This window comes from Coturnix japonica, chromosome 3, assembly GCF_054131305.1.
Source record: "Coturnix japonica strain WE chromosome 3, WE-NBRP24, whole genome shotgun sequence".
Taxonomy (NCBI): Eukaryota; Metazoa; Chordata; class Aves; order Galliformes; family Phasianidae; genus Coturnix; species Coturnix japonica.
The window spans coordinates 22,342,628-22,363,980 of record NC_140665.1 but is presented as its reverse complement, the minus strand read 5'-3'; the positions used below and the strand labels follow the sequence as shown (position 1 = coordinate 22,363,980).

Genomic DNA, 21,353 nt, shown 5'->3' with positions numbered 1-21,353 from the left:
ATTAGCAATTCCTTGTTGACCAAATATCATTATTACTTTCCAGCACTGGCACAGCCTACCAGTAGGTGCCATAGCATCCATTTTAGAATTGCTAGTAAAGTTTTCTAGGCAGTGCTTGGTTTGCTATACCAGGCTGAGGACTCTTGCCTAGGAAAGAAAAAGGTATCAATAGCTATTAATAAGCTGTTAATTAAAGTCTCTCTGAACTATCTTTACATTGTTTTCAAAATCTGCTACAATTTACATGTCTAACTTGAGAAACAGGTTGTTAAAAATTCCTTGAGTTATTTAGTGAAAAGATAGTGCTACTTAGAGCTTGCCAGAAAGCGGATATCTTTCACCTGTTAGCCTAGAAAACCTGTTTCTGAACTAAACAGAGAGAATGTGGTCTTTGCCAGGGATTACTGGCAAGTAATCAGAGTTTTCTTTTGAGAGCTTCCAAACAAAAAGACATTAAAGGATTTGTGATTCAGAATGAGTGTTCTAAATATTTCGAAATAGATACTATCCTACTTCAAAGTAGGGCTTTTTATTCTAGCACGGATTTTTAAGACTTGAACGATGTGCTTTTCACATATTTTGGTACATTCAACATAAAGCTCTTGGAACATAATTAATGAGACTCCATTGTTTTAAAACTGAACGTAATTAAGTTCTATTATAGCTTGTTAAGGTAGTGTTTCTCCCCCTCATAGACGGGAATCTCCATGGAAAAACCTCGTTTCTGAAAACAGGTTCTATGATTCATTAAACAGGTATCATCCTGTTGGGACTTGAGACTTTGTAATAACTGTTATGAGCACTTCAGGGTTGGACTTTTTGTACATTGATTGGTAATCACCACCCACATTATGAGGTTCCTCTTTGCAATCTGATTGTCCAGTTGAGCTCTCTTTTGGAATGATTAAAAGCAGGTTGTTCCAAAGGCATATTGAGGTGATTGGAGAACCAATTTAAAACTCATAGTAAATGCTGGATTTCTGGCAGTCACCTAAGAAGTTGTAATTTCTGTTGGGTGTGCCATGATTTGGGCAACCTGCAGTATTTTGAGGTGCAGCTTTTCAGAAATGTTATTTAGATACTTGGGAAAAGTCAGTTTTCCAAGTGACTTTTCATTTCTGCTTGTCACAGATTAAGTAAAAGTAGCAGATTTTACCTGACCTAAGCAAGTGAAAGAATAAAGAACTCATTAAATATAAAAATATTGCTTCTTTCAGGGGAATATTCACAAGTTTTAAAATATCATTGTATATTTGTAGCTGTAAATTTCAGTTTCTGTAGCACTGATCATAAAACACTGATGTTGAAAGCCTTTGGGTGTTTTAAAAGCTTTCCACAGTTAAACTTCTTATAGAGCCCCTTTAAATTATTTAGTCAAATTTCTGGCTTTGTTTTTCATCAAAGCACTCAGTGTGGTGAATACTTCATCTTTTGTATAAAAAGTTCGACTTCTAGCTATTCTCCTCTTGGGTGGTGTATTCTGCATGTTGGCACGGAATGTCATCTTTATCTTGCATGTTTGGTTTAAGATGCTTTAGGGACTATGAAGATTGCTTCACTTTCACTAGGCGATGGTATGAAAAACCACATGGGAGAGCTCTGTAGCCATCTCAGGGCTAATGGTTGAGATGTTCTATTTGCTAATATTCGTAGCTAACATGTGTCTTAATGGCAGCTGCGTTCACCATTTATCTTTCCTCTGAGCAAACAGAAGAATGGAAAGAAAAGGATAATGTGTGCAGGGGGAAGGCAGATATGACTGACAAGTAATTACTAGTTTACGAATTACGGTCTTCTATGTTTGGTAAAATGAAGTCTTGCAAGACTTCTCAGAGAAAGTTGAATATGTTCCTACAACTGAGTGACAGAGTTTATAAAGGTGTTTACCCATTGAGCCTATTGACAGATACTTATAGGAGTAGATAGCGTACAATTGGCAGATCTACGTTTTTATTGTAGAGATCTGGGGGAGAAGAGTAGTAGATCCTCGTTGTTCCTTGATCACTTGTTAGGAATTGCATTTGAGAGGAAGTGGATTGCTGGTTTGGGGTTTGTTTTTGTTTTTTTTTGTTATTGTGGTGGGGTTTTCAGTCTAGTTCAGTAAATGGTATGATGCTGTAGTATATGGAAACAAAATGATAGTTAATCATCAGAAACAATATACCAGGAATCTGAAAGCTCATGCTGTTCTGCCTGGAGTCAGACAGTGTTTGAACTGTCAGATATTAACTGCAGAAGTGGTTTTCTGAAAGTCAGATGTGTGATGAAGCATCAACTGACAAAGTTTTCATCTTGATAATTCTTTTTTATTCATAATTCAGGTTATTCTTTCATAAGGATTTTGAAGAGATTTTTGTAAGGGATTTCAAACTGTGGTTTGTTTTCATAGCATTAGCACACACTGTAGATCTTCTGGTGGCTACAAGGTGAAATCTGTTATCCAGCTGCTTCTCCTGTAAAGCTACAATGTATTTCATTTTCTATCTTAATCAGTGGATCAGATATTTCATTTCAGTGTGTTTCAAGTCAGGTAATGTTATCAGTGTCTGTTTTACAGCTCATGTTTATTCTGATCTGATCCCATCTGAGGAACAGAGCTGGCATAACAACATGAGATGTTCCTGCATATGTTTTGATGCAAAGTCCAGCAGCGGAGGAACAGTTAAACATTGCTTCTGCTTTCTGTATTGTTGGGTTAACTCTTAGTAGTTTTCACCAGGGCTGGTGCCACTGGGCTGCACACAAGTAACTTCTCAGGGCGCAGAAATAGACATGAAACAAACAAACAAAACTGCTGAGAGAGATCCACCACTCACCTATCTGCACTGCTGTTCTTACTTTTATTAGCAGTACAAATGGATTCAGATGTGCAGGTTTAAAATGTTGTATCGCCAGCATTAGTTGGTACCTATGAGCTTGTATGAGAATGGTGCCTGATCTTTCAGTGTAATTAATGTTACCATGTGCAGTTTGGAAGGGGAAAAAAATCTGCAACTTTTGTGCCCCATGTTCTTTCTTCTTTTTATTTTTTACAAAGGGAACCAATAGGAGGTGAAAGTTGGAGGATGCAGACACATGGGGAAGGTTTTATAGTACCAAAATGAGAGATTAGTGTCATTGAGTGTGATGGTTATGAGTCACACTTCAGTTGTTTTCCTTTGATTAGCAAATAAGAGAATCTGTCAGACTTTAGGTCATCAAGACGTTCTATTAATGCTAGAAAAAAATAGTGTAATTAGACTGCTTCATCAGGGATGAGCTACTGTATTGTAAGGGGAGGTGAGTGACAACTGAAGGTATTGGCTTTGTTTTAAAAATATAAAGAGGCTCACTTCTTTTTCTTCTGAGTGAGAGCACGGCTTGTCTGCAAGCTGAATTTTTTCCATTTAATTAGGTATTTTTAAAGCAGTGGGTTTGCTGCTTGTGTTCATCAGGTTTTGCTGTATTCTGGAAAAAAATAATTGTGTGAAAGCAAATAAGATGCAGAACCTCACCTTTCTGTTTATCTTCTGCTGTGCCTGATCAACTTCCACCTGAACAAATATGATTCCACAAGCAACAGATCTTGAAAAAAGCAGTGTTTGGTGATTTCTTCCTGTGTATGAATGAGAAACTGGGCTTAGATTATGATTTTTTTGTCCAGTGATACTACATACATGGATAGTGGAATAGGACCTGGTTTATTCTACTAAATACCTTATCCTTCCTTAATTATAACATATTAAGGTAATTCTGATGTTGGGGAAGCATTTTGAAATTAACTGCCAGCAATTCTTCTAATTGGTTTTGTGTTTGTTTGTTTGTTTAACGTTTTGTAGACTAACAAAGAATGATAGGCAGGATGTATAAAGAAAATTCAGGACAGCAGAACATTCTTCCCCCTCTTGTCCCGTGCCATCATTCAGCCCTGTTTTAGACAGCCATTTCTGTATTCCTGCTGTTAGCCGCTAGCTTCCATCTCTGCTTCTAGATGTGCATAGACAAGGCCCTTTGAAAATATATTACATACATGAGTTTGGGAGTTGCACGTTGGGCAAATGGAAGAGATCAGGAAAACAGAAACGCCGTGATTGAGAATTCTCTTATTGTGGAATTCTGTGTTTTAATAATGCAGAATGATCTCTGTAAGCAAATATCAAAAGTCTTAGAGTGTTTCATATCCTAAACATTCCAGAGACCTAAAAAGGAGAACGTCATCTCAAATATTAGATGATTAAACCTGCTGCTATTAAAATATTTGTTCTTAGAATCTTTAGAAAATGATTCATGAACTAATACAGAAACCTTTGGAAGCCAGGCTCCTGCTCAAGGAAGGAATTAGATGAGGTTATTCAGTCTTGTCCTTTCAGGGGTGATGCTTTCAGTTTGCAGCATCATTGGGTCATGATTAGAGGGAGTGCTTCTTTGATAGCCTCTTCTGAGATAAGCAGGTAGTTTTAAAGGGGAAAAATACAAGTATTTGGTAAGGAGATACAGTTTTTCATATACATTATAAGAAATCAGAAACCACTGATAGTGAAATATGTCTGCTACATGAATATTTCTTGTTTTCAACTAATACTCTATTCCTATGGTAATTAATATTTCCACTGTGTGGAAGATGTTCCTGGTTGTTGATTCCCATTCTGTGTGGTATTCTGGGTCTAACTGATTTATTTATTTATTTTTTTCTCCACTCTTTTTTCATTATGGATATTTAATATTGGTTTGATGGGTGAATATAACTAAGCTTGATGAAGGATTATGTATGCCTAATAATAAATGACCAGTAATGCAATGATTTGTTTTTTTACTGCAGACCAAAATCTACAACAACGGGGCAACCCAGTGCCAATGGAGTACAGTCAGAAGGTCTGGATTATGACAGATTGAAGCAGGTACGCATACAGAAAGAAAACTTGGGTGTTAGGACTTGTTGCTTTCAGATACCAGCTTTGTACTGCCTTATTAACTAGTTTCAAATTTCCTTATTACTTAGTAGTTACTTTACCTCGAAATTACAGAAAATGATGTCTGTACTCTTAGGAACTGTAATTGTATGATGTCTGCTTAATACAGCCCCATTATTTTCTCCTAGATGCTTATTCCAGCTTTTTCAATACATGGTGTGCAAAGTGGTGTTGATACCACGGGTGGTCACAGAGAAAGCAGTTTGGTTGGATAACCTTTTCTCTCTCAAAACAAACAAACCAAAGCCAACAGAGCAGTTACAGGAGAAATGTCACTTTTATTTTTAAATCAGACTTGAACGCTTCTCCAGGGCTTGTCTCTGTAACAGCATCAAATGGTACCACCTTTTCTATAGATACATTGTCAAGAGCTTTTTCTGAAGAAGGAATCTGCTGTTAGAATAGTGAAATGTTACAGGATGGTTTGGAAAATATTTGGTAAGGGCTACCTGTACATGACAGATACTTTGTAAGTATGCTGTAATCAGTATACTGTAGCAGCAGATCTGTCACTTGTGTCAGGGCAGGTGATAGAAGTTAACAACATTACTGGTACTTGAACTGACCAAGACCTTCTGTGGTAGAGGGAGGGAGCTCCTAACAGAACATTCCACTTGGGATTAACTTCTTGTCTGTTTTTCTTTGAATATTCTGCCCAGTTTTTTTTTTTACATTTTATTTAGCAATTATGCTAGTGCAATATTCTGTCTTAACTACTTTTCTTTCTTAGTGAGCGCTACTGGAATCAATCCATAGGACTTACAAACTTTTTAATTGTACCTGCAGTGAGAATGCTGTAGGCGTGTTTCAGGTTTAGGAGATGAACTTCTCAGACTGTGGAATGGTTAAAGGCTTATTGAAGACTGGAATAATTTTGGATTTCTCTTAGTAAAAAACTAAAGGTTACGAAGCTAATTTATTACTCTTATGTTACAGGATATTTTAGATGAAATGAGAAAGGAGTTAACGAAATTAAAGGAAGAACTCATTGATGGTAAGTATCAGTTCGTTGTCATTGAGTATCAAAGCAAATAAAAACGTAATCTTAATTTGTTTCTGTTCTGATAATTAAGTATTGGTAAACATAAGTTTATCCATGGACCTTCTTTCAATTGTTCATGTGGTGATTTCACCCTGAAGGTTAGTTGGACTCCACAGCACCTCTCTTACTTCACCATCTCAAAGGAACAGGGAGAGGAAATGGGAGGAAAAAAAGGTTCACAATTTTAGACAAGACAGTTTACTAAAAGTGGGGGGGGGGTCGAAAGGCAAAGGCTATGCAGAAGCAAAGAGTGTATTGGCAGCAAGGGTTGTCTTTTGAATACGTGCTGTATTTGAATCACTTGCAGTTATCATTAATGTCGTGTGATTGTAGATTGGGTTTTTTTATAATTAAAACACTCCAGAGCTGCTGAAATGTGTATTTCAAAACTGATAGCATTCAGGCAATGGCTGTGTTTCCACTGCCTACATTTCTCATGCTCAGTCTTCAGCATAAGATTCAGATATGCTTCTTGATATCTCTGGCATGTCTACCATTGAGATACAGGATGGAAAAATTAAATGTTAATGAAGACCACAGAGGGGAGAAAGGCACTGCCTAGCTGGGAATCACACATGTCTTTAACCATGTGAAGCTGCATTACATATGGTTATTCACTTTCTGTGACTGTTTTAGAAGGCTGAGCTTTCTTTAGGAGGGTGGTTACTGTATGTTGGCTTTCTTCCTTGTCATATAACATATGATTTGTTTATTTTTCTTTCTCTGTAGCTATCAGGCAGGAACTGAGCAAGTCGAATACTGCATAGAAAGACTAGTACTAAGCTGATGTGACTCTTTAACTTGGTATAAAAATGACTACGTTTGTGAGCTGTTAGAAGAAAATGGAAACAGACACTTGGAAGGAGGGAGAAACATCGTATTCTGAAAAGCTTCAGATGCATCACTCTGGTGATATGCTATTTCCCTCCTGGTTTGCAGCTTTTTTCTGACCTTTACAGCAGGGTGGAAAAGAGTCTTAAGGTTACTGTAATGATTGTGCAGCAATTCCTACACCTTTCAGACAAGATCACAGTGCTTTGAAGTATACTCTCATGTCAAAATTAAATTGCACATGTTTCAGAATTTGTTGTTTAAAAAAATAAAACAAAAACAGGGAAAAGCTTGGGAAGGCTTTTCAGAGAGGTTTTCTTTATTAATGAAGGATTTAGCAAGTTATACTGTTGTACTTCAAATGTATCTCAGGTTTGTCTTCCTATCATATCTGATGTTTCCATGAATAATTTAAAAGATCAGATGTGTGTGAGTTCAGTTCACGAGATATGAAACAATTAGAAATATGTACTTTTAAAGGGCAATATTTGTAAGTGAATGACCTAGACAGTGTTCACATGTCAAGGCTTTGGGATGTTATGATAGGAAGCCTCTCTAGTTAGCCTTCATGCAATTTTATAGGAAAAAAAGAAAAGAAAAGCAATTGCAGTCCAGAGTTTAAAGATGTAGATGCCTTCCTACATTGTTACAATGCTTTACCAAATCTAAGACTTCTACATAATGCGAATCAGCAGTCAAATGTAAATCATTAGTATGTTGTAGATTTACGGTAGATTTTTGGGCTTTTTTTAGATTTATGCATGTGGACATTTTTGTAATGTAACACAACACAGCTTTTTAATTAAAAAAAAAACAAAAAAAAAATTGCATGTCACAGATATTAAGTAGCCTTTTCATTTTTAAGGCTTAATTTATGCCCAGAAAAAATGTGGGATGAGGGAGGGGGAAGGTGACACATTTTTATTGCTTTCTACACTTTTTCTTCATCTTACATGCATGTGTAATAATGAGGAAAACGTGACTTTATCAGTAACCATGTTAATGGAACCAGGTACTTAATCCTGTTTTGTATCTTTTTTTTCTTTTTTTTCCCCAGTTTTATATTTGAAATTCAGTAACGCTTCCATAATGGTTCTGAAACTCCCATGAGAATCTTAACTTACTTTTTGATGAGAGAACAAACATTTAGACATCTAAATTACTGAGGATGCACCTGTACCAGTGCGTTAATCTTTACCTTTTTACCTCTGCTTCACTGTTTTCTGAGACTCCTTTTTTGGATTGTTTAATGAAACAAGACAGCAGTTACATCAGGAAAGATGGAGCATCAGATCACAGTAAATCTCCCCTTCTAATTTATCTGCCACCTTCCTTCCAAAAGAAAAGGAGGAAAAAAAACCAAAACCCTACCAAAACTACCACCAACAAAAACAGCTGCTCCACAGAGTCCAAACTGGAAAACAGCAGTGCACTGGATAAAACAGCTGTGCGGTTGGTTTCAGTCAATAATCTGAGAATCATTTTCAGGGAGGATGCCACCCTTCTGCTTCCCCAGGTTTTCAGACTTTGTTTGTAAATAGTTTTGATTTGGTACATTTTGGTGGCATAGAATTCCCATGAGTTGGACCTGTAGTGCTTTGGGAAAATAATGCGGATCAAAATCTTCCCCTTTCCTTTGCACTGTCAGTTTTTCTGAGCCATAACAGTGCCATGTTTGCTTTGTGATCTGTGCTGATCTGAAACAAAAGTTTACTTGCAGCTTTTGGAGAGAATAGTATTACAGCTTAAAAGTACACATGGCTCCATCCCTTGGGCAGATGCTTTCAGTAACATGCTGTCTTAAGTGCTGAACACTGAAGCAAGACAGCACTTAACTGGTTTAGAAAGGCTTAAGTTGGATTCTTTTTCTCCAAACGTTTCTTGTTTCTATAGATTCAAATCCGGAGGGAAGACTACAGTGGGAATATTGCTTAATTCAAGTCATGAAACCATCTTCTTTTTTTTTTTTTTTTTTTAAAGAAAAAAACAAGACAGTTTTTCTGCATGCATTTCTTGGAGGCATTAAGAAAAAGAACCCGTAGTAACCTTGTAAAGTACTGTTTTTCTCAAAATAAGAGGAGGCATTTTCATCTTTGTTATTGTAACTTTGTTTTACACTGACATTTTCAGCATTAAGGAAGTTTACCCTCGTCAGAAATCATGTTGGGTTTGTTTTTAGGAGAGCTGAGGAGTAGCGTAGTGGGATAGTGTGAATGGATATAAGTGGTCCAAAATTAAACGAGAAGCGACTAGGTTGTGCAAGGAACTGGCTTATGCACTAAACGTTTTGTGCCTTGGTCTAAAATTAACATGATTTCTGTTCAAAAGAAAAGGAACAGATGTCTTCTTTCGTGCTGCTTCTACATGCATACTTTCTATAATCCCAAATTGTTGAATTGGTTCTTTCCAGAAAATCTGATTGAATTAAAGTTTACTGTAAACATTTCCTGTCATAGTGACAGATGCACCATTTCCAGAGATTTCAGTATTGAAAATGAGCTACAGAAGCTAAGGTTATTTTGCCTACTGGTAACTAAGTTCTTTGATAACCATATTGTGGTGGTTCTGTGCTTTTGTATAATGGGTGTCTTAAACTGAGGACAGTTTAGGGGATCCTTTCTGATTCCAGGAAAGCGTTGCTTTCCTCAACACTGTGATCTAATCTGTGATAAACCTGTACTATATACAAGTGGCTAACAAGTCAACCACAAACAAACTGAATGTAAAAATCTTAGTGCTGGTGCTGAAATCTCTTCAGACAGTCATAATTTCCAGTTCATTGTTTTAAAAAGTTATCAAGCATCAAGTGTCAATCGAAAACTGAAGACGATCACTAATGAATGTTGAACTTTCATGCATTTAGGTTTACCTTCTTTTTAGTTTCTCAGTTCATTCTCTGCTATTTTTACCATATTGTGTCATTTTAAATTTCTTACATGCTAACGTTTTGTTTGAGCGAATGAAATAAAATTGCAATATATACATGTGGCCACCATTTATTTATGGAACTTCATGGAAGAATCTCCTACATTTAATACTAATATTCTTGAACACTTTACCGACTGCTAATTCCGTAATCCTTGGTTTCACCACTCATTTTTGGTTTTCCTTTGAAAGAGCTGATAACGAATACAAAATAGCTTCCATAGAGTGTAACTGTAGGGACAGTAACAGTCATGGATGATAATGTACGTAACCTCCAATTCATTTTCCATGGGACTTTATTTATGTTCTAACATGGCACGCGGTTTGGTCTCTGTGTCCACAGAGAATTTGGAGGGAAGGGAGAGGGAAGGCTGATGGTAATTTCTGGAGTGTTTACAAATTTATTTTGGTTGTTCTGTACATTATTCAGTCCTCCAGCTTTGTTTTAGGTCATCCTCGTTCACCAGGAGTTGGAGTCAAAACGCAGTTTCAGTGCGGTACTGGTAATACAAGTCCTGTGCTGTGTTTATGTGGAGTCTGAAGTGGATATTTTATAAATAAATGGGGTAATTCAGCCTCATCAAACATTGACACCAGTGCCTGGTTGGACACCAAATGTAACAATTGTTCAAGGGTCGGGCTGTTTTTTGTTTGTGGGCTCTTCCTTTGTTTTAGTCAAATTGTCACTGGATAATAAAGCAGTCTGCTAGAACTGGGGCAGCATTTTGGCAACACGCATGAAATTTGTGATTTAAATTTCTGAATGCTATTGTGAAATCTGTCCATCAATGTCTAGAGATGTGTGATGCCTGTTCTTTGAAGTTGAGAAGTGGTCTGAAAACCACTGAATCAAACTGATGACTATGGTGTTTTCTACTGGTGATCATGACATTGTGACATCTTTAGAATACTTGCCAGGATGCCTCAACAACAGTCACATGAAGCTTGCAGAATGATAAGAAGGTGCACTCCTTTTCTAGTAGGTGGGCATAAGGAAGCTGCTGGGGAGGAAGGAAAAAGCTTCCAAAGCTATCTCTATACCCAGGCTTAACAGTTCTTTGAATGACTATATTTTCCTGACCTCATATCTTCTCATTGTTGGGTTTTTGATAAAGAGCAGATGAAAAAGAAAGGGGTTGGTGATTTCAGTGAAGCTGGGGCCAGAGCATATTACTTGTACGGATTAGCATTCACTTAAATTGTTCAAGAAGCGTCTTTGGAGAGACTGAGGGTTAAATAATCTAAATCACGTGCTATCTAAGAAGGTCTTAATGGAGGGGGAGAAGTCTATTAAATCAGCTGTCACAACATATATTACTGCTTTGACGCATTTGAAAGAGTGTTTCTTTTGTCAGGCATTCATATGGGCTGATTTCGAGTTAACTGTTTACTTCAGTTTTGGGGGATGGTTACCTACGAGTGTTGGAATTGATATATGACTGGCAATATGTTAAAGTTGATTTAGGTTTATAATCTCAATTTAAAAAAAAAATAAAATAGTATAGCTTGCTGTAATTGTCTGATAGGAAATAAAGCTTAGTTTCTAAATTCTTTGAAAGCTCTGCAAAAGCTTGTGCCCAGGACCAGTGCCTGCTTGTTACCTGGTAATCAGCGCCTTCAGGTAGTAGGGTCAGCACAGTGCTGCCAGAAATCAAGGCATAGAATTGTCTCCATTTTATAAGTGGATCCCAGTTGTTACATAAATGCCTTTTCTAACTGTTAGAAGCTTTGCTGTCCCAAATTTTACTCGATGAGTATTCTTTACCTTCTGTCCTACCTTGGTAAACTCTGAGTGATTACTGCAGATGAACTGTAGCTGTTCAGCTGCAGGGACCATCTCCTCCCTTCCCACTTTTTCTAATGAAAAAAGCTCTCCGTTGCTTTCAGTCCTGCAGGCTGATAACATGCTGAAGGGTCAGAAGTGGAGAGGGGCTCGTGTGGATTCCAGTCCCTATGGAGTTGGTCCATCATGAGATTTCACAGGATAAGTGTAAAACCTTTCCCCTCATCTGGTGACTGGTGACAGAAGAGGAGTCCTCTCTGCTAGCTCAGCATGGGAAGCCATTGGCAGTCTTAAAGGGCTTTATCACCTACACTGATTTTGTCAGCAGGTCTTCAGGAATTGAAAGTGACAAAATAAGTAAGAGAAGAACATCTTGCAGTTCATTCTGCCCTTTGGTAACGGAATATTTGTTTGCTCAGAAGGCTTTCAGGCTATGTGCAAACCATCACTTGCATTCAGTTCCTATGTGAAAACCATCACCTGCATTCAGTTCCTTAATGATGGATCTGCTCTTTGAGTCTGGAGCTATACATGTGAAGTCAGGCTGGTTGTGGGGAGGGGAAGAAGGACTGCGTAGGCTTTCAAGAGGACTTAAACACTTCCTTTTTATTTTGGATCATCTGGGATGAACCTTCGTGTCCTGTTGTTACGCTGTTTCCTTTTGGTTGCATGGAAGTGTTTCATTTACAGAAGGTGAAGCAGATACCATTTCACAAGTTCTTCCTCCCAAAACTGTTCTTTTTAAAATAGGAAATAGTCACAAAGCTGAAGTTAATGCTGTTGAATGACTTGAGTGTATGCAAAGGGATGACCACAGCACCCAGTCACAGCTGGGGAGCAGCACAGCTCTGGCAGACACAAGGAATTAAGCTGCCACAGAATTGCATTGCCTGATAAAGACTGCGTAGCTGGAAGGGGGTTGTAGTTAGTGTGGGGTGCACAGGTATCATCTGGTTATCAGCTGTTCTTATTCCAGCAGTAAAAAGGAAACACTTGTTGTCTTTTTCCTGTTTGTTAATCTTTATTTTTTACTCTACTTTGGTTGTGTTGCTTCTCGTCCACACTGTGATCACATTCCTGCACAGATCTCAAACTGCACGAGGGGTGAATGTACCAGTTGCAAACCAGTGACTAACAACTTTCAGGTTCTCTTGATGTAATAGTAAAGCATTCTTTGGACAAAACTTCTATGAAATAATTTGCCGGGTGGAAAACATCCAGGCTCTGTAACTTCTGTTGTATCTTGTCAGTGCTGTTGCATTACGTTCTGAGAGAACCAGCCCCTGAAATGCAGGTGTTCACTTTTTTTTCTACATAGTCTTTAAGATCATCATGTCCAGCCCCAACCCATCCCCACTGTGCCCACTGACCGCATCCCTCAGTGCCACATCTCCATGGTGCTTGAACACCTCCAGGGATGGTGCCTCCACCTCCACCCTGGACAGCCTGTGCCACTGCCTTGAATTGTCATAACCAGGTGCCTCTGGAAGTACCCTGAAGGTGCAGATCTGTTGCGGAGTTCTGGGTTTTCCAGCATGTAAGAAATTGTTCACTACGTTCTGTGTGAGCTGAAGGTCAGCTTCATTTGCCCTCTGGAAGGAAGAAAAAACTTCAGTCGGCAACTTTTAGAGCAGATGGGTCATTGCGTATTTATCCTTTGTGTTGTCATAAAGGCAGTAATACCATGCTTTAAGTGGACCCAAACTGCAGAAATTCCTCTGTGTGCTCTCAGCTACGATAAAATGCTGTATGAATTCAAGCCCCGAGTCTTCCCAGCTTCTGTGAAGTAGATACACACTGTGTTACACAGTTTGGTTTTAAGTCTCCAATGTTTCCAGACATCAGATGTAATTCTTTGAATATTAGTGTTTATACAGCCTAGTAAACACTGTCCATCTTTTTTTATGCATCCGTGAAAAAAATAAATATAAAATGCAAGCAATAAAACATGGTATGAATTGCAGGGGATGGCTGTTTTTCTTTAAACTGGAGACTAGGAATGCTGCTGCTCATACCCACTGCAGGCAACAGAACGGCTCATGCTATTTTCAATTGCATACTTAGCATCTCTATGCTCTGGACTTGCCTGCCTGGTCTGTACAGTGTTGCATGTGATGGATATTCCAGCATCTTCAAATGCTGTTTGCATGACTGTGACGTAGCACCTGTAGCATGCTGTGAGTAACTAATAAAAGATATTTGACAGCATTTCTTAAACTAAACTTGAAGTCAAATACAGATACTGAATAAATAAGTAGGAATTTCTCACAAGTAATAGATCCTTTTTGAATAAGGAGCTTGGTAGCCTTTACGACTGGTGCAGCTTGGAGCAGGAGTTACAGGACAAGGCAGTGATTACACAACTGCTGGGAGTCTTTGGGCTCTGTCTGCTACTGGGTGTCCATAGTACAGAGTTTGGTGGAGATCCTGGCTTCAGATGGGTGATATTCCACATAGCAGTTCAGTGTCATGGACCTGTTCCCTGGAGGATGTTTTTAGTCTTAAGTAGCTTCAGAAAAGGCAGAGGCTTAAGCATTAAGGATGCTCTTTGGCTGATGGCTGTGAGTTTAATGCATGTTGAAGATGCTTTATGAGCTTTAAAAAAGAAAGCAAGTAAATGAGCTTACGCCTGGCTTCACAGTGGTGTTTAGGTACTGTTAGGTACCTGATTCCCAATGATATTAAGTACCTTTGTACTTAGTGTGGAGTTCCATGTTTTTCTGCTGTCGCCTCAATTGCTCTTCTTGCATAGGATGGTATTTCCTTTGTGTGGTGTGTGTTAACAGTTGTATGTTTGGAGGGATAAATTCATGTGGCTTTGTACACAGAGAAGGATTTTGACTCAGTCTAGAGGCACTTCTATGCTACAGAACATATATATATGAACTCCAGAGTCTGTCTCTTTATATATAGAGATATAATAGAAGATGCATTCTGGACCAAGGGATAGAATCTCAGTGTGACTGAGCTTGCAGCAGCTGAGATGTTCTGCTTTATTCAAGGCAGAGTCTAGAATCTATTTTCTGGCAATCCTCATTTGAATCAAAGGATGTCTCTATAATCAGGAGCTCTTTTGAACATATCTGCTAAGGTGACTTGGATTAGACGGTCGTTGGATTCAGGTTCCAGATGATCAACACCTCACCATAGTTTGTTGTGAGTTAAATACTGATCGTGTGCTGCTGTAGTGTTGGTTCCCTGCAGCTGAGAGTTCCACCATATCAAGATATCCTGCAGTTATATCTTAACAACAACAAAAGTGATGTTAAAGGAAAAATGGTCTGTCTGCAGTCATAGAGGATGCGGGGAAAGGGGAGGTGATGTAGCCTGTGCTGCTTGATGTAATGCTGTTTGCTTTAAGCAAGTAAAAGATATGTAAACCTCAAGATGCATTGCTACAAATACTCAAGCATTTACAAAATGCCTCAGAGAATGCTCGGTTCAGGCTGGAGCCTCAGCCGTGGGGCTGTGTGTTAATGAGCAAGTAGCCATTTGCTGTGAAGTGACCCAGAAAAGGCGGCTGCCCAAGCAAGTCGTGGGGCGGTTCTACTGCGGATACAATGCCCAATATTGTGCTGTGTCATGGGAAACATGTAAAATAGCTGCAGTCAATGAAGAGGAAGAATGCGGCCTGTGGGAACAGAGGTATTGCTTACGATGGAAGGGTTACACTGTGCTAACTACAGTGAGGCAATTAGGGGAAGACGTGTATGATTCGCTATCCTTATGTATGTAAAATCTTGTTTAAAATGGGGGGGAAAAAAGGCATTTCCAATGGACAGTAATGGAATTTGTGAGATGACGTTATTAAAATGTGATTATAGGCATCTGTAAGGTAGGTAATTTGGCTTAAAGCAAAACAAATTGCAATCACAGACTTGAAGAGAGCTAGCATGTCCAAACCATTTCCTTAAATGAGGTCATTTGCTTGGTTGATAAGGATGAAGACATCAAGATTATATCTCAGCTTTAACGATGCTCTGAGAGCGTCCCACAGGACCACACAGGAGTGGAAAATGATGTGTCAATCTCACTCACATTACAGTAATGGCTCAAACCAGTTCAGAGGATGCAGTGAAGATGATTTCATAGTTAGAGTCTGAAATAGTTCACAGAATTCTTGTGTCCTTCTCTGAAGGGTTTTATGACAGGATCTCAGTGATGTTGGCTGAGGCTTACACAGTTATGCCTCATTGCAGGGGTTTGGTTGGATGATGCCTGGAGGTCCAATGCATCCCCACATTTCTGTTACATATATGGGAACTTTGCTTGTAGAAATTCTGTGTGGGAACACAAAGCAGCCTGTGGTGATAAAGAGGTTTTTGAGTAGAGGATCTAATCCCTCGGTTCTCCTCCCAAGATGAAGCTTTCCCTGGGCGAGTTCTGCAGGCTTAGACTTTTTAAAAGGAGTTTTTCATACTTAGGATAAATATCCCAGCAAACAACACAGTTGGTATCGCGGGGAACTTGCCCCCGAGTTCATACTGAGCACACACAGATAGCTGTGTTACAGCAGAAGCTATTGAAATGTCAAGTGATGATGGCAGAGGGCTGTCGAACACTTAATAGTCATTGGAGTGAAGGGGGAGGGGTCTGCAGCTGCTGCTTCCACTTCCTTTTGTCAGATGTGCAGTTGGTGCAAATTAGTTGTATTTTTACACAGGTTCCATTCATTCTTCTGTGACTTTATTGAAGAATCCCTTTTTCTCCGGTGACTGAATGGCTCTTTCCTTGATCTCAGCCTTTGATCACGTTCAAGTGAGAATAACATCCTCCAGGGGGATGCATGGTGTTAATCTAGGCAATTCTTCATGTGTTTCCTCATCAGCCTTGGGTGCTGTGTAGTAGGAGATGAGAGAAAAAGCACAGGCATTCAGGCTTTACTTGTGGTAGTGGTATCTTGTGCCAGAAGAAAGAAACGAGATGCAATAAGTTGTATTTAAAAAACTGAAAACCTGACCCTGGCTGACACCGCTGTATTTCTAAGAGCTGACCCTAAAAAGCTGCTACTGCAAGGAAAGGAAAAGAGAGAAGGAAATGTTGGTTCTGCGGTTTGCATTATTTCCTTTGCTGTGTACCTGCATTTAATCTAAGCACACAAAAAAAATGCGTTGTGCAGGGCAGCTAATCTCATCGATGCATTTTGAGTTGAGGTGTTAAGTCTTACCATGCTGGTAAGGCAAAAAGCTTTGGGGGTTCGTAAAGTTGGGCGTTGCTTAGAGGAGCCTGGCAGTGCAATTTGTTCAGCTGAATGCTGGGCCTAATACACCAGTTGCTTAAACGAGGGGGGTGCTGGGCACCTGTTGCATCAGTGTGAACACTTTTTGGCGTGGATGTGGTCTGCAGCCTCCTTAAATGCCTTTCTGTTTGTGGAACTGTCTTCAGAAGTGGCGATGTGTTCATTGCTCTGTGATTTGAAGGTCCAGTTCTATATTGTTTGTCTCGTTACAGCGCTGGCTCCACATCTCGTCTCTCCTGCTGTCTTTACACACCCTTTGAAACAATATTTTCCTTCTAAAAAGCAAAATAAAGGCTCTCTGCCACTGCAGGGCGTGGTGGAGCCTGGCTCAGTGCTGTGGGGAGCTGCTCCTCGGATAAGTGACAGCCCACAGCTGCCAGGCCTCAACACGACTTATGGGCCTTATCGGGCTCCTCAGGAGCACAGCTGGCAGACATCTTGTTGCAGCATATTGCTCACCAACTGTCTCTAATATAGCCCAAGGCATTAAGGTCAGTTCATCCACCCTTTCCGCACAGGAAAAGATGCTGAGACACAGTAGGCTGCCTCAGTGCCAGCAGGTTGCCTGTGACTCAGGGAGTCCCTGCTTCCCAGTGCTCTACAGTGCCTGCTGTTGTCCACTGAGCATCCCTCAAGGTGGGTTAGAGAAGTGCCTGCATCTGCCACACGCAGCCTTCCTGCTGGCAGCAGACAGTACCTTCACTCTTTGCAATGCTGTGCTTCTGTTTCTGTACTGCATTTGAGAACACCCCAGTCTCTGGGAGGGATGGCAGTGCTGTGGGATTTGGGGGACTTTATTCCAGTGACTACTTAGTGATTTAGGTACTTCGGTAGAGTTTCTGGGTACAATGTCTAAAACAGATGTCGTAGATGTGCTAATTAGCACGGAGTTTTCATTAATGCTGTGTGTTTTATAACAACTTGACTGCAGTGGCATCTGCTGGCAAGACCTACAACTGCAGGGACTGCAGCGATAACAGATTGGAAATCCATGTGTTGGTGCAGGCATTCACGAATGTTTTCTTGAGTTATTTAAAATACCATATCAAGGACATCTAAAGCCCCAAGTGAGCAGGCCTGGCCTTACAGCTCACAGTGCTGTCAGCTGCTGCTTGGTCCGGGCTCCCCAGCTCTGCTCAGCTGGAATTACCCAGTGATGCATTTACAACTTCAAGCCTTTGTTTTAAATATCATGCAATATGACATGTTTGCTACATTTTATTTATTTATTTGGAGGATTTGCTTTCCCTGAGATGGCGTCAGGTCTAGAACCTCTCAGACCTGTTGAAATCATCTTTCTTCAAAGTCCAGCATAGATGGAAAATGTGCCCCATGGGTACGTGCTTTCCTACTCAGGCTGGATAATATGAGTGTCTGTCATTGCAGTGCTCTCAAAGAGCACAGTTTGTCCTCAGAGGGGAAGAGGCTCAGGAAGTGGGGAGGAGTGGGAGGACCTGAGGCCTACTGAGGGTACAGCCCATCACTGGCTGTTTGTAAGTGGTTCCCTGGGGCTTGTCAGTGCAACGTGTGCAGCCCGTAGGTCAACATGTGTCATTGATACAGATGTGTAGAGAACAGACATAGAACAAGATACTCTTGAATTAATGTTGCTGTAAGACCTCAGGCATTTCTACTTGGGTCTTTGCTAACTTTAGTGCTGAAAAAGTTCCTTTTCAGACAAACTTTCAAAGCTAAACAAGCAATTGCTTCTTCTTCCATTTCTTCCTCCCAAGACTCTCCACCAGAAAAGATCTCCTCAGTTTTACTCTTCTGAAAGGACACAACGTGGTGGTGGTTTGTGGCTTTTTTTCCAAGCACAAAAGGGATCCAACCTTCTGCAGATAGTGCAAAAAGATTTGTTCAGTTAGGACATAGTTTTAGAAGTGATGGCATTATATATACACCTACACAGATAGCTGATAAGCATAGCAGTGAGAGACTCAATAAGCTACACGGGCCTCCTCCTGTACAACGTGGTAACTCATCAAGAAAGTGTGTTGTTGGTGTATAGATCAGAAGCATATAAAAAGAAGTGTTGTTTAACTCCTTTCTGCAGGTTTGCAGGAGCCACACGTACAAGTAACTTATTCTCTATGGTAGGAAACAGTGGATAGATGAGGTACAAAAAAGATCTGTTCAAGCTTTTGCAAGGCTGTTGTGCTTAGTCTTGGTGCCGTGTAAATGAAGCTGTTTTCTGAACTGCTGTTCTACGTTTCAGAGCTACAACAACATAAACCGAGAAAAAACTGCTGTGATTTTAACTGAGTGTAATTTGATCCTAAGTGGTTGCCGAGGTCTGGGGAAAACTCAGTGAGGCTGATGCTCTGATACAGTATATTCCACTCTGAGGATACTACATAGTATCCTCACTTTGTTGTGAGAGCTTCATAACAGCACAGAGAAACTAACGGGCAAAGGCAGTGAGCAGGAAATGATCTGAAGCACAGAAACCACACTGCTGGGGCAGTTATGTGTGTGTGCTGCTGGAGGCTTTTGTTTGTCACGGTGGAAAAAAAAGAGAGGTGAATAACAGAACCACCCCCTGCTGCTTCCTCCCCACCTTTCAGAAGGCATTTGGCTCGTCCTGACGGCAAGCAAGAACAGAATGGGGTTGGAAGCACTGCTGCAAACCTTCACACCGTGTCATAAGCATGTGTGTCTGCTTGGCACAGCTTCAAGAACCCAAACAGATTCATTTCCTTCTGAAGGACTGGACCGTGCATTGAGTCTGACTCCACGAGAAAATGTTAATCGTGTTTTCTCTGAACTTTCACTGAACCCAAGCCGTAGTTCTCCCGGTTACCATCTCCACCACTTGCAGTTGTAGACAAATCCTTCTGTCAGACAGAGCTCTGTGCAGAGGTCTGACATGATGAAGCCCACGTGCAGAGATGAGTACGCCAGGCCAGGATGTGCAGCTGGTGCACAGATACAGGTTGTGTGCTCCTCTGATTTCATCCAACTTGCTGAACTGGAATCTTGCTGTTCCCAGAGGCAAACTGAACCTAACAGGCTTCCCTGTAATGCTTTTCCTAAAACGCTGTATGGCAACTGAGGAATAATGAAGAAGCTGAAGAGTGAAACGCTTTGCTTCACAATGCAAAAATGGCCCAAGAAGGATTCGCATTTTGAATGCTGAGTGTTACGGAGTGCTGTGTTTTGAAGTATTTCTCCTGAAGTTGAGTTCTGAGCTGAGCTGAATCAGTTCTGCAAATGAAAGCGTATGTGGGTGGGCGGGAGGTCCACTGGGATTTGAATTGGACGCAACCTTAAACATATAGATTATAGCTGATGTCCATCCTGAATCAAAAGAAATGCCAGTTCGATCCCCTCCCATCCCAGTTCTCTTCCTACTCCTTGAGACCTATTTCAGTAATAACGCTTGCTGTTTCCCTCTGAGTTACTGTGTGCTGGTATTGTTCTTATCTATATGTTCCCCTGATTACACGGCTGTGTGCTGAGCCTGTCATTGCTATTGTGGTTCCATTATGTGCTTAATTATTTCTCGGTGGGCTGCCAGAGCTGCTAATGATGCTGCATCAACTGCTGCTGTTGTGAGAGCCGAGGCTGCGTGTTAACTTCCACAGGGCATAACTAAAAGCAGCGTCTGTATGGAAAGAGCAATGTGGGTCAGTGTGTTCTCAGGATTCACTTCATTGAGGCACTGCCAGTGTAGGGGGTTTTGCATCGTGTTTCCAATAATGTGCTCCATGAGGGACCTCTGAGTCTCCTGTACTTCTACAGTGAGCATCTTCTTGGTAGCTTTTGGTTGTGGAAGAGTGGTCCTTTGGGGTTTTTAAAACCAGACTCCTTGAAGATGGAGAAATGGAGTGGCTTCTTTAACGTGGTGTGGCTCCTTTAACATGAGGATGTACCCTTTAGAATATAACACAACAGCAACACTGACCCAGGGTGGCCTTTTCAACTCAAGCCAGTGCTGCAGGCATCATCTCAGAAGTGTGACAAATCCTCAATTCCACATAGACCATGGAAAAATAGGTTTGCTAAATATCATCCCTCGTGTGTCTGTCCCTGTGTGAAATGTGTGTTGTGCTTGAGATCACTTTCAAATGGCTTCCTCAAAGATCAGAAAAAAGAAATAGGCGTATTGAGATGCAGGGCTCAAAAAGCCATTGTACCATGCAGTCATCTCATCCTGGTTTAGCTCACAGGTTAATACTGCACTCACTGGGCTGTGTTTCTAATCACCCCAGGCCACCACCCTGCAGTGAAAGAGAATGAAAGCCCTTTAGGTGTCACTGAAGCTGTAACAGACTGAATTTGCCACTGCAATTTCAACAGGCAATGAGAATTTAGAGGGAATTCTTCATAAGCACTGGACAAAAATGTTTTCTTCTCCCATTAGACAGCTCTCATCAGCTTTCATCAGTTCAGGTGGAGCTCTTGCTCTAGTTGGCACGTAAAGGTTACTCCTTAATGTACTGTGCTTGTTAATTTTGCCCCTGATAGTTTTATTCTTCTGCATCAGCCAGTTTTACCAGGTACAGTTTAACTCTAGAATTCGTTTCTTTACGTTACAGAAGTAATGTATTTATGTATTGCAAATACAGTAAGTATAGTATT

General features: G+C 40.3%; 1 protein-coding gene across 18 annotated transcripts in view; it reads left to right on the top strand.

Annotated features, from left to right (window-relative positions):
• The window catches only part of ENAH (ENAH actin regulator), a 109,067-nt gene extending 99,263 nt beyond the window's left edge, over positions 1-9,804 (top strand). For 9 of the 18 annotated variants that reach the window (XM_032443300.2, XM_085542974.1, XM_085542969.1 and 6 more), the window contains 4 exons: positions 696-755; positions 4,799-4,877; positions 5,886-5,943; positions 6,721-9,804. In XM_032443300.2, coding sequence (XP_032299191.2) covers positions 696-755; positions 4,799-4,877; positions 5,886-5,943; positions 6,721-6,758 — 235 coding nt within the window. In that variant the 3' untranslated portion in view covers positions 6,759-9,804. The remainder of the gene's footprint in view (positions 1-695; positions 756-4,798; positions 4,878-5,885; positions 5,944-6,720) is intronic. The other 9 variants (XM_085542975.1, XM_085542970.1, XM_085542966.1 and 6 more) reach the window with 1 other exon arrangement.
• The last annotated feature ends 11,549 nt before the right edge of the window (positions 9,805-21,353 follow it).